At 33.1% G+C, this 12,629-nt stretch overlaps 2 protein-coding genes across 2 annotated transcripts; both read right to left on the bottom strand.

Annotated features, from left to right (window-relative positions):
• Nucleotides 1-6,762: 6,762 nt before the first annotated feature.
• Nucleotides 6,763-8,535, bottom strand: LOC108359743 (uncharacterized). Its single transcript, XM_017611715.1, has 2 exons — nt 7,849-8,535; nt 6,763-7,792 (listed from the first exon to the last, which is right to left on the bottom strand). Exons 1-2 carry the CDS (start codon nt 7,868-7,870, stop codon nt 6,786-6,788), a joined length of 1,029 nt encoding a protein of 342 aa, XP_017467204.1. The 5' UTR covers nt 7,871-8,535; the 3' UTR covers nt 6,763-6,785.
• An 864-nt stretch (nt 8,536-9,399) lies between these two features.
• On the bottom strand, nt 9,400-10,804 carry LOC108359742 (uncharacterized). The gene is made up of 2 exons (XM_017611713.1): nt 10,735-10,804; nt 9,400-10,678 (listed from the first exon to the last, which is right to left on the bottom strand). The coding sequence occupies exons 1-2, from the start codon at nt 10,754-10,756 to the stop codon at nt 9,672-9,674; spliced, it is 1,029 nt and encodes a 342-aa protein (XP_017467202.1). The 5' UTR covers nt 10,757-10,804; the 3' UTR covers nt 9,400-9,671.
• Nucleotides 10,805-12,629: the final 1,825 nt, after the last annotated feature.

The following is a 12,629-nucleotide window of genomic DNA, read 5'->3' as shown; positions in this document are numbered from 1 at the left end:
AAGATTCGTTAAATAAGGATATGAAGTTCCCTAACTTGGTGTTATTTAACCTTTTAAACTAGCTTAAAATAGGATTAAAGTAATTGGCACGTAGTCATTGTCGAAATAAAGTCCACTGAAAGGTTAGTTGCAGTTATTTTTTACAGGCATCCCATTGGAAACATACAGCACCCCATTGCTAGAGGGCTTCGGGTGTAAGAATTTGTTGTAACATCAGGAGTTGAAGACTTGCTCTAGCTGCTAGTCTCTTAAAATCTCCTTCAATCACGTCGTAAGCAGATTTCCCATGTGAACTTGCAACAAAGTTCAATTCTGCCATTTCATGATATCAGACCTTTCGTAAAGTTAATATCATTTATTCATATTGTTTTTGTTTTTTACACACCTTTCCTCTTTCAACAATATACAATTTCATAAAATTTCACTGTCTATTTATCATACTGCTCGAGCGTTCGACGATCTAGAGTCCATACGCATAAGTGGCCCATTACGCTCATTTGGGTACTTAAAGTTGACATTATAGAAAATGTTCTTATGTAAAAATAAAAATGTTTAAAAATGCTATAATCAACAAAAAAATCAAAAAGAAAAATGTTTATTAATTTTTTTTGTTTTTTATACGTTGCACATTAATGTAAAAAATTTACAATTAAAGCCCATAATAAGACGGAGGAAATACTCTTTTTCATTAAGTTCCGTTAAAAGGTTTCCAAGATACAGCACTTTAAAGAAAGGTATGTATGACGTGTTCTTAAAATTTAAGTCCCGTGTAAATAGGCAACCCTACGTCATATCGGCAAAATATGCTGCACGTATATTTATGCCACCTAGACCTTCAATCTCTTCAACTTTCATCCAAATCCTGAGAGGTCGCGCACAGAGGTGGCCGCGGTGACACGAAATGCCTCATATGTTAATTTTTAACCATTTATCGCTATTTGGAGCGACTTTTTTCAATTTGAATCGAGATATCTCCACAACAAGAGTTTTCCCAAATATAAGCTATATAACAAATGAAAGCATAGAATAGAATTCATACAAAGTGGTACTAGCAGCCGTACAAAAACCAAACATACATGTATGTTATAATTAGGTTCTTTCCCCAACAATCCGGACCGGATCCGGTAATTAGAGAATAAACGAAAAGTTTCCTCCCTAAAATGGAATTTGAGAAACAACTGATTCGCGTTGTTTTTGTTTTTGTCACTTAAATGCAAACTCGTGGAAATTGAATCATTGTTTCACAAATTTGGTTTTAAGTATATAAGGATTGAAAATACATTCACTATTCCTTAAAAGCACCAAGTAAATGCAGACAACATTTAAACACAAAACAGCTGGTATGCACTTTGACACTTTATCCATTTTTACCCGGAGAAAAAGTCCGGGCTGTTTCGGGCGGGAAGAAGAAGCCACTTACGATCCAATACGTTCCAATTTTCGCTCTCTATTACCCATTTTGTTGAGTACGGGAATGATTTCTGGGCTATTTTGGGCACCCACGGGATCCCACGTTGGGTACGGGAAAAAACCTATTATTTCTTTTCGACTCAGCTGAAAGTTTAATATTGTGTATGGAGCTTTTCGGTCTTTTATTACAAATAGAATAAACGTTTATTTTCCTCCTATTTGTTTTGACGCATATTCGCGTCTTCTTCAGGAAATCTATTTATAAATACGAGAAACATGTATGTACATTAGGGTAGTCCAAATATGCATGTGAAAAAGTAAAGTCGGAATTTTTATGCTCTCACCCCCTAGGATTATTCTATACCGAAAAAATATACCCTTATTTTTTTATTTTGAAATCGAAAAATAATTAGAGGTCGCTCAAAGCGCCCAAAGTTTTCCATCTATTTTATATGGGGAAAAAAAACTTTTAGTAGAAATGGTATAGAATTCAAAAATACATACTAATATTTTTCTATCGGAAAACTCTTTCCATCTGCAGAAGATTCCCAAACATAATACCAAATTGTTTATTTAACAATTTTTTCATCGCAACTATAATTTGTAGGTCCGCCATAACCCACAAAAACCCCGAAAAATGCAATGGGGGACAAATAAAAAATCGTTAGTATTAAAAAATGGTTAAATAAATAATTGGATATTATTATTGTAAGCCTCCTGAAGAGAACCAGGGTTATCCGACCGAGAAATATTGGTTTTCAGGAACTCTATACCATTTCTACGAAAAGTTGTTTTTTTCCCATATAAAAATACATGGGAAACTTTGAGCGCTTTGAGCGACCTCTAAATATTTTCTGATTTTAAAGTAAAAAAAATAGAGGTATGTTTTTTCCTATATAGAACAATCCTAGGGAATGAGAGCATTACAATTCCGACTTTACTGTTCTTGGACCACCCTAATGTACATGCATTCATATCAAGAGCACCTCATTTCAAAGTGATATTGTTTTCCACTTATGTTTATTTATTTATTTTTAAGAATTTTCATTAAAATAAAGTTCATTCTCTCAAAAAATCCATATAAACCCAAATTTAAAACTTTGTAGAAAACCACAAAAAATCTATAAATGTTCATCCGAATTTCAAAATTATTTTCTCAGAATTTTTTGAGTATATGTATAGATTTAAAGCCCTTTCAATTTTATTGTAATAATGTGCAAGTTTCAAGTGGCTAAAAATTCCCGTTGTTGCGGTTTTCTTTCATATAAAAATAAATTGTATTTATTCGTTATATGGGAACAAAAAGAATCAAAGGTAATTTTAAGGCTCTTGAAACTTGCACATTATCACACTACAATTGAATCGGCATAAAGCTTCATACTCAAAAAAATTTAACACTTCTGAGTAAATAAGTTTGAAATTTGAATGAAAATTAGTTGATTTTTTTTTTTTAGATTTCTACAAAGTTTTAAGCGTGGGTTTACATGGTTTTTTTAAATGGACTTGATTTTAATTGAAATTGAACATACTGAAAACAAATTTTTAATGGTTAACCATAAAACAATATGAATTGCATAAAGCTTAAAGGGAAAAATGCCTTTAAAAAAAAGAAAAGTGGATGATCTCCAGCAAATGATCACTAAACGCTATATACCGTCTGAATTTCATGAATTTTATAATACAATTATGGAAATATAAAATAAGCACTTAATTTCCAATATAAATTATGCTTTTATGATTTAGTTTACATCTAAAATGTGCTACTCTTCCACGCAAATAGTGAAATGTGCTACTTTTCCACGTAAAAATCTGAAATGTGCTAGTCTTCCACGCAAATAATAAAATGTGCTACTCTTCCACGCAAAAATCTGAAATATGCCACCTTTCCGCGCGAATAATGAAAAGTGCTAGACTTCCATGCTAATAGTGAAATGTGCTAGTCTTCCACGCGAATAGTGAAATGTGCTACTCTTCGTAGGGAACGACGATATGTTATATAATATATTATGATATATTTTCTTAATATATAAAAATCCCGGTGTCACAGTGTTCGTTTACGCTAATCTCCGAAAAAGCTTAACAGATTTCAATGAAATTTTGTGGGTGTGTATTATTGGTTCCAACGTAAAAGACAGGATAGTTTCGAAACCGAGAAAAAATATTTTTTCATCGAAATTTTTTCAATGTTTCCCGCAACGTTCTTAAAAATCCCGTATCGTTATGTTAGTTTACGCTAACTACATCCCATATCCAATGTTATTCGCGGCTAAGCTTCAAATGTTACACAAACAAAATACATGGGAAAAAATTACCAAACACCGAGTTGCCGAGTACTAAGCTTCGGTGTGAAGACCCCTAATATCTACGATGCATGTAACCTGCCTATATGTATCGGTGTGTAGCAGGACAACGTCTGCCCGGGCTTACTATAATATATATATGATATATGTATATATATATATTATATATATGATATAAACAGGGATGGTAATCATTATAAGCTAAAAAATATTAATCAACATTTAATTATTATTATCCGATTTTTATTTTTTTAATCACAAATAATAATTATTTATTGATTTTTACTTTTTTCCACGAATGTAATTATTTTATATTAATTGCTCAATAATAAGGACAACTTCTTGATTTCTATGGTTTTGATCGAGATNTTTTTGCTCAATAATAAGGACAACTTCTTGATTTCTATGGTTTTGATCGAGATTAATGATTATGTTGCGATTTTTATTTTTTCGCTCAAGAATAATACTCAGCTTCTGAGTTTTATATTTTCGCTTGGACGAAAGGATTACTTTTGATTTCTATTTTTTCGCTCAGGTATAATGATTATCTTGCAGTTTTTATTTTTTCCGCTCAAGACTAATGATTGACACCTGATTTTTATTTTCTTTCGCCAAACATAAAACTCAAAACCTTATAAAACCAAGACCATATGAACTTTTGACTTAAAATTTTATAAGAGCACACCTTTTATCTTGTGTTATCTTCCTATATAAACGGAACGTTTGAAATTATTGGTATTGGTATGAAAATTAAATAAGATCGTTTTCATGCCGTGTGCATGTGTCATATCTACATAGTCATGTACATACCATGCACGTTGCATTAACTAGATTATACATTTGATTTTTTCTTACTTTCGTAATAATATTTCGCTGAGATTGGAAAAGAAATGCGTGCGTGAGTTTAACTTCAAAATCAAATTGCTTGCAAACGTCATAAATGCTCGAAACCAATAACACGGTGCTACAAAAAAATCACGAAATATACACGAAACAAAACTTAATGCAGGTTGTAGGTAGGATCAACTACAACATGAAAATAGGTTTCCTATAGTTCCTGAAACCTCCATTTTTATTTTATTTAAAACAACAGTTATTTTCATACTATGCACTTATCAAATAACAGCTTGAATAAATAATTTTCATCCGATTTTGAAAATCAAACATGGTTTGAAAAAGGAATTTACGTATATTCCTTTAGAATGATGGATAACAATATATCGACTGCTGAGTGGAAGATCGACCTATCTCGGCAGTCAGTTCGAAAACGTCCTATCTCAAAAACCTTTTCAAGAACGCCCTACTTCAGGAATTTGTTTCAAAAACGCCCTATCTCAGCTTCCGATTAAAAAACGCCCTATATCAGCACATTTTCAACACATTTTGAAGTAAGATAGGGCGTTTTTGAACCGAATTCTGAGATACGGTGTTTTTCAATAAAATTTTGAAATAGGGCGTTCTTGAAAAGATTTTTGAGATAGGACGTTTTCGAACTGGCTGCCGAGATAGGTCGATCTTCCACTCAGCAGTCGATATTGTTAGACTTAGTTTTCATCAGGTAAAATTTAAAAACCCCAATTTTTATACCCGAGTACACTTGTGTGCAAGGGTATTATAACTTTGTTCGCATAACGCTTATTTGTAACAGCCTAAAAGAATCGAGATAGATATAGACAAATGTATACATACATAAATGCTCAGAATGAAAAGAGAAGTCGATTATGCCATGCCTGTGTGTCGGTACGTCCGTCCGTCCGCCCGAAAACACGATAACTCGAGCAAAAATTGAGATATCTCAACGACGGTATATAGGTTGTCCTTTATCCGAGGTAGTTTGGTGTTGAAAATGGGCGAAATCGGACTGTATCCTCGCCCACTTCACATATAACGGTATCTTCGGAAAATGGAAAAACTACGATATTTCAGTAAATATTGGATACAAATTGTTGAAAATGAGTATGTGCAGTAGAATTTTGATAGAAAATAGTATTATTATGAAAGTTTTGGAAAATGGGCGTAACCTCGCCCCGTGATGAAATGCCGTATCTAAGTAGCCGCTTCACCCTTCCTTACCAAACTCGGTACCAGCTTTACTAAGGGTCCAGCTGTTGAAAATCTCTGAAATCCGGCAATAACAACGCCCACTTTCCATATAACGGTAATTTACAGAAACACAGAAACTTGGATAAATCAGTAACTACTGAAGCTAATTCACTTAAAATCCATGATTGCAATAGCCATTTATAAGAAAATTAAATAGATTCATATACATTTCTCGATAATGGGCGTGGCGCCGCCCACTTTTGACCACAAATGTGTATCTCGGTAACCAATTTATCAATTTCTACCAAACTCGGTGCAGTTATGATCTTTAGTACAGAAAAGCAATTCATTGAAAATTGTTCAAATCAGTCTAAAATTATACCCGCTTCCCGTATAACGGTAAATTTTAAATATACGAAAACTCTGATATTTAAATAATTGAGGACGCTAATTTACTCCAAGTTAATACTTTCAAGAATCTCTTAACAATAAACAAGACTGCTATAAACTTGTAGGAATTGGGCATGGCGTCGGCCACTTCATGACTAAAAGGTATATCCAGGTAATCGTTTTACCGATGTCTATCAAACTTAGTTCAGTTAAGTCTTACTCAGCATATTATCGAAAACGTTTGAAATATGGAAAAAACACCCCTGCTCATCATGGAAAGTTAGTTTAGAAAAAGTTGAAACGACTTTATTTTATGATTCTTTTTTCTTCGGCCAATGTTGTAAATTTATTTGTGTACTTGTATTTGGAGCTTATCGGCCGGTGTTTTGAAAATAAAAACAAAGTTTATTTTTTTTCTTCCCGTCATCTTCAGGGAGTCTGTTTATTAATTTGCAAAAACGAAAAACATTATTAGTAACAAGCAAAATTATTTAGAACAATACAAACATAGTTAGATTTGAACATATTTGACTTACATTAACATAAAAATTAGTTTAACTATTCACAATTTCAAAAAACGACATAAATACATTTTCCGGACACCACATTAAACATTTAGCAACTTCTTTATCTTCCGATAGCTTAAACATTGTGTGTTATTGCAGTAGCATATGCACAGCTTATATTGTCAACATCTTCTTTGTAGTTCATCGCTTTACATATATTTTGTTGTATGCGTAGCCCTTCTAATGTCATCCGCTTTCTAGTTCTGTTCTCCACGTCTAAAATTCTAGCGTTGGCGAAATCTGCTGTGTGATTGTTTGTGGCCAAGTGCTGCGCTAACGCTGTGGTGTTTTTCTTATTTTTGGCGTCAAGTTTGTGTTCGTTGATTCTGGTTCCTAATGCTCTCTTCGTTGTTCCAATGTATATTTTATTGCAGCTTTCGCCTTCATTTCCTTTGCACGATATTTCGTAGACTACATTGTGTAGTTGTTCATTGTTAATTTTGCCCTTTGATTTGGTATAAATATTTCTGATCGTGTTATGTGGCTTATGTGCATAGCATATGTTATTGTTTTTAATAATTTTGCCCAATGTTTTGTTGTCCGTTAGGTTGGGTATATACGCGACGCCTGTGTATGTTTTCGTGTTATTTTTATTTATTGTTATGTTGTTATTGCATTTCATTTTATTTATCGCTGTTGTTATTAGTGTCTCTATTACTCCGCTGGGATATGCGTTTTTGAAGACAATGTTTTTTATTTTAGCCCTATTGTCTTCTATGAACTCCGGATCACTCAAGGAGTAAACTTTGGTGATGAAATTTATTGCTGTGTTCTTCTTCAGGGCCCACGGGTAATTAGAATTAAAGTTGATCATCCTTGATGATGCTACGCTATTGGTATACCAGTTAGTTTTCAATTTATTTTCACTCTTATGAATTTCAATATCTAGGAAGGCTATTTTGTTATCTATTTCCTTTTCCAGTGTGAATTGTACTTTTGTATGCTGTTGATTAAATATTTTCAATATCTCTTCCACGTCTTTTGTCTTAACTATAGCGAATATATCATCTACATATTTGGTAATGTATTTGATACATATGTCCTTATTTCTTAGCTCGATAATGCTGTCGTCAATAATTTTGTCTAAAACAATGTCAGCTATAGTGGGCGATAAAGGGTTACCCATCGGCATACCATACACTTGCTGGTAAAAGGTTCCATCGTAGACGAAGTAGTTGTTTTCCCTCAGACAAAATTCTAATATTGTTAGGAATTGTTTTTTGGTTATTGTTGTATGCTTTTCTAGGCTTGACCACTGCTTCATTATTGTGTTAATCGCCAAATGGATGGGTATATTCGTGAATAAAGATACGACGTCCAGGGATATAAGCATTTCATCATCATCAACAGTTATGTTTTTAATATTTTCCTTCAGTTGAAATGAGTTTTTCACGTTAAAGTTTTCAGAAACGATATTTTTAAGGGTCTGCCCCACATATTTTGCCAGTTTGAAGCATGGTACATTCATAGATGATGAAATTGGTCGAAGAGGTGTGTTCTCTTTGTGGATTTTGGGTAAGCCATAGAGTCTTGGTGCTGTAGCTGCCGTGCATGTCAAGTATTGTTTAAGTTTAAAGTCAATGCTTTTATTTTTATAGATGTCATTCACCAAATTGTTGTTTTTCCTTAAAAGCTGTTGGGTCGGGTCAATTCTGATAGCCTTATATGTGCATTTATCATTTAAGAGGTCTTTCATTTTTTGTTGGTAATCTGCCTTATATATCATTACTGTCCTGTTACCCTTGTCCGCATTCGTAATGATTATGGAATCCTTGTGCTTCTGAATAAATCTTTTTGTTTCTTCGTAAATTTTAAGTATAAACTTTTCTTTTGGACTATTTTTTTAATTTGTTTTTAAACGTGTTAACCTTTGTTGCAAAATTGCTTCTCAGCATATCTTTTTGTCTATCGTCTTCCATCGTTTGTATGCTTTGTTCAATATCCGCTATTAAATGTATAGGTGAGAATGTTTTCCTAGAAACAGGTAGTGCGAACTTATTTCCCATCGATAGTAACCACCGACACTCCGCGGGGATGGCGATATCGGTTTTATTGGTGAACCAATCTTCATTGCATCTCAATCCAAATACCTCAAGGTTTTTCCTAATAGATGTTTGGAGTTTCAATTTAAGATTATTTTCCGTTTTGTTACTGATATTTCTTAGGAACTGTTTTTGGCTTTCTACTATGGAGTTGAATTCTTTCCCTTCAATGATCTTCAGTAACTTTTTCTCAATGTGTCCAATGGTATCTCTAATGATTTTTATTTGTATGTTTGCCTCTTTTACTTCTAAGTTTAGTATTTTCATTAAAAATTGTTTTTCAATTTTTTGCATTTCTTTCTTCGTTGTGTCTAGTTTGAACCCGTGTGTAATTTTGTTGGTCTTACCCTTTAAATGTGACGGTATGACTCCGAAATCCTTACACTTGAGTAAGAATTTTAACCTTTGTTGTTGTTTTGCAAGTTTTTTATAGTTTTTGTTGTACTGTTTGATGGTGTAACAGGTGTCCAGATCGTACTTAAATCGAATGTGCTGGAAAAAGTGCTTCATTTTGTTTATTTTGTGTTTTTCGTATTTGTTGTTTCGGTTTAGCTCTCCGATTAATTTGATGATTATTTTTTCTTTTGGGCCAATGTTGTAAATTTATTTGTGTATTTGTATTTGGAGCTTTTCGGTCGGTGTGTTGAAAATAAAAACAAAGTTTATTTTTTTCTCCTACGCGTTTCGACGCATTTTCGCGTCATCTTCAGGGAGTCTGTTTATTAATTTGCAAAAACGAAAAACATTATTAGTAACAAGCAAAATTATTTAGAACAATACAAACATAGTTAGATTTCAACATATTTGACTTACATTAACATAAAAATTAGTTTAATTATTCACAATTTAAAAAAAACGACATAAATACATTTTCCGGACACCACATTTAACATTTAGCAACTTCTTTATCTTCCGATAGCTTAAACATTGTGTGTTATTGCAGTAGCATATGCACAGTTTATATTGTCAACATCTTCTTTGTAGTTCATTGCTTTACATATATTTTGTTGTATGCGTAGCCCTTCTAATGTCATCCGCTTTTTAGTTCTGTTCTCCACGTCTAAAATTCTAGCGTTGGCGAAATCTGCTGTGTGATTGTTTGTGGTCAAGTGCTGCGCTAACGCTGTGGTGTTTTTCTTATTTTTGGCGTCAAGTTTGTGTTCGTTGATTCTGGTTCCTAATGCTCTCTTCGTTGTTCCAATGTATACTTTATTGCAGCTTTCACCTTCATTTCCTTTGCACGATATTTCGTAGACTACATTGTGTAGTTGTTCCTTGTTAATTTTGTCCTTTGTTTTGGTATAAATATTTCTGGTCGTGTTATGTGGCTTATGTGCATAGCATATGTTATTGTTTTTAATAATTTTGCCCAATGTTTTGTTGTCCGTTAGGTTGGGTATATACGCGACGCCTGTGTATGTTTTCGTGTTATTTTTATTTATTGTTATGTTGTTATTGCATTTCATTTTATTTATCGCTGTTGTTATTAGTGTCTCTATTACTCCGCTGGGATATGCGTTTTTGAAGAGAATGTTTTTTATTTTAGCCCTATTGTCTTCTATGAACTCCGGATCACTCAAGGAGTAAACTTTGGTGATGAAATTTATTGCTGTGTTCTTCTTCTGGGCCCACGGGTGATTAGAATTAAAGTTTATCATCCTTGATGATGCTACGCTCTTGGTATACCAGTTAGTTTTCAATTTATTTTCACTCTTATGAATTTCAATATCTAGGAAGGCTATTTTGTTATCTATTTCCTTTTCCAGTGTGAATTGTACTTTTGTATGCTGTCGATTAAATATTTTCAATATCTCTTCCACGTCTTTTGTCTTAACTATAGCGAATATATCATCTACATATTTGGTAATGTATTTGATACATATGTCCTTATTTCTTAGCTCGATAATGCTGTCGTCAATAATTTTGTCTAAAACAATGTCAGCTATAGTGGGCGATAAAGGGTTACCCATCGGCATACCATACACTTGCTGGTAAAAGGTTCCATCGTAGACGAAGTAGTTGTTTTCCCTCAGACAAAATTCTAATATTGTTAGGAATTGTTTTTTGGTTATTGTTGTATGCTTTTCTAGGCTTGACCACTGCTTCATTATTGTGTTAATCGCCAAATGGATGGGTATATTCGTGAATAAAGATACGACGTCCAGGGATATAAGCATTTCATCATCATCAACAGTTATGTTTTTAATATTTTCCTTCAGTTGAAATGAGTTTTTCACGTTAAAGTTTTCAGAAACGATATTTTTAAGGGTCTGCCCCACATATTTTGCCAGTTTGAAGCATGGTACATTCATAGATGATGAAATTGGTCGAAGAGGTGTGTTCTCTTTGTGGATTTTGGGTAAGCCATAGAGTCTTGGTGCTGTAGCTGCCGTGCATGTCAAGTATTGTTTAAGTTTAAAGTCAATGCTTTTATTTTTATAGATGTCATTCACCAAATTGTTGTTTTTCCTTAAAAGCTGTTGGGTCGGGTCAATTCTGATAGCCTTATATGTGCATTTATCATTTAAGAGGTCTTTCATTTTTTGTTGGTAATCTGCCTTATATATCATTACTGTCCTGTTACCCTTGTCCGCATTCGTAATGATTATGGAATCCTTGTGCTTCTGAATAAATCTTCTTGTTTCTTCGTAAATTTTAAGTATAAACTTTTCTTTTGGACTATTTTTTAATTTGTTTTTAAACGTGTTAACCTTTGTTGCAAAATTGCTTCTCACCATATCTTTTTGTCTATCGTCTTCCATCGTTTGTATGCTTTGTTCAATATCCGCTATTAAATGTATAGGTGAGAATGTTTTCCTAGAAACAGGTAGTGCGAACTTATTTCCCATCGATAGTAACCACCGACACTCCGCGGGGATGGCGATATCGGTTTTATTGGTGAACCAATCTTCATTGCATCTCAATCCAAACACCTCAAAGTTTTTCCTAATAGATGTTTGGAGTTTCAATTTAAGATTATTTTCCGTTTTGTTACTGATATTTCTTAGGAACTGTTTTTGGCTTTCTACTATGGAGTTGAATTCTTTCCCTTCAATGATCTTCAGTAACTTTTTCACAATGTGTCCAATGGTATCTCTCATAATTTTTATTTTTATGTTTGCCTCTTTTACTTCTAAGTTTAGAATTTTCATTAAAAATTGTTTTTCAATTTTTTGCATTTCTTTCTTCGTTGTGTCTAGTTTGAACCCGTGTGTAATTTTGTTGGTCTTACCCTTTAAATGTGACGGTATGACTCCGAAATCCTTACACTTGAGTAAGAATTTTAACCTTTGTTGTTGTTTTGCAAGTTTTTTATAGTTTTTGTTGTACTGTTTGATGGTGTAACAGGTGTCCAGATCGTACTTAAATCTAATGTGCTGGAAAAAGTGCTTCATTTTGTTTATTTTGTGTTTTTCGTATTTGTTGTTTCGGTTTAGCTCTCCGATTCATTTGATGATTCTTTTTTCTTGGGCCAATGTTGTAAATTTATTTGTGTACTTGTATTTGGAGCTTTTCGGCCGATGTTTTGAAAATAAAAACTAAGTTTTTTTTTTTTCTCCTACGCGTTTCGACGCATTTTCGCGTCACCTTCAGGGAGTCTGTTTATTAATTTGCAAAAACGAAAAACATTATTAGTAACAAGCAAAATTATTTAGAACAATACAAACATAGTTAGATTTCAACATATTTGACTTACATTAACATAAAAATTAGTTTAATTATTCACAATTTTAAAAAAACGACATAAATACATTTTCCGGACACCACATTAAACATTTAGCAACTTCTTTATCTTCCGATAGCTTAAACATTGTGTGTTATTGCAGTGGCATATGCACAGTTTATACTGTCAACATCGCCTTTGTAGTTCATCGCTT

The sequence above is a fragment of the Rhagoletis zephyria genome, unplaced genomic scaffold, assembly GCF_001687245.7.
Source record: "Rhagoletis zephyria isolate East Lansing unplaced genomic scaffold, Rhagoletis_zephyria_1.1 Rzeph_scaffold_00448, whole genome shotgun sequence".
Taxonomy (NCBI): domain Eukaryota; kingdom Metazoa; phylum Arthropoda; class Insecta; order Diptera; family Tephritidae; genus Rhagoletis; species Rhagoletis zephyria.
Note: the sequence above shows the minus strand (reverse complement) of the source record. Positions and strands in the feature narration are given on the sequence as shown.

What these genes read in the sequence shown, in the direction of transcription:
- LOC108359743 (XM_017611715.1), bottom strand. Translation starts at nt 7,870, where the DNA reads ATGGAACCTTTTACCAGCAAGT. An exon ending in GGAACCTTTTACCAGCAAGT is followed by an intron (nt 7,793 to 7,848) that starts GTATGGTATGCC and finishes ACATTGTTTTAG; the next exon opens with ACAAAATTATTGACGACAGC.
- LOC108359742 (XM_017611713.1), bottom strand. Translation starts at nt 10,756, where the DNA reads ATGGAACCTTTTACCAGCAAGT. An exon ending in GGAACCTTTTACCAGCAAGT is followed by an intron (nt 10,679 to 10,734) that starts GTATGGTATGCC and finishes ACATTGTTTTAG; the next exon opens with ACAAAATTATTGACGACAGC.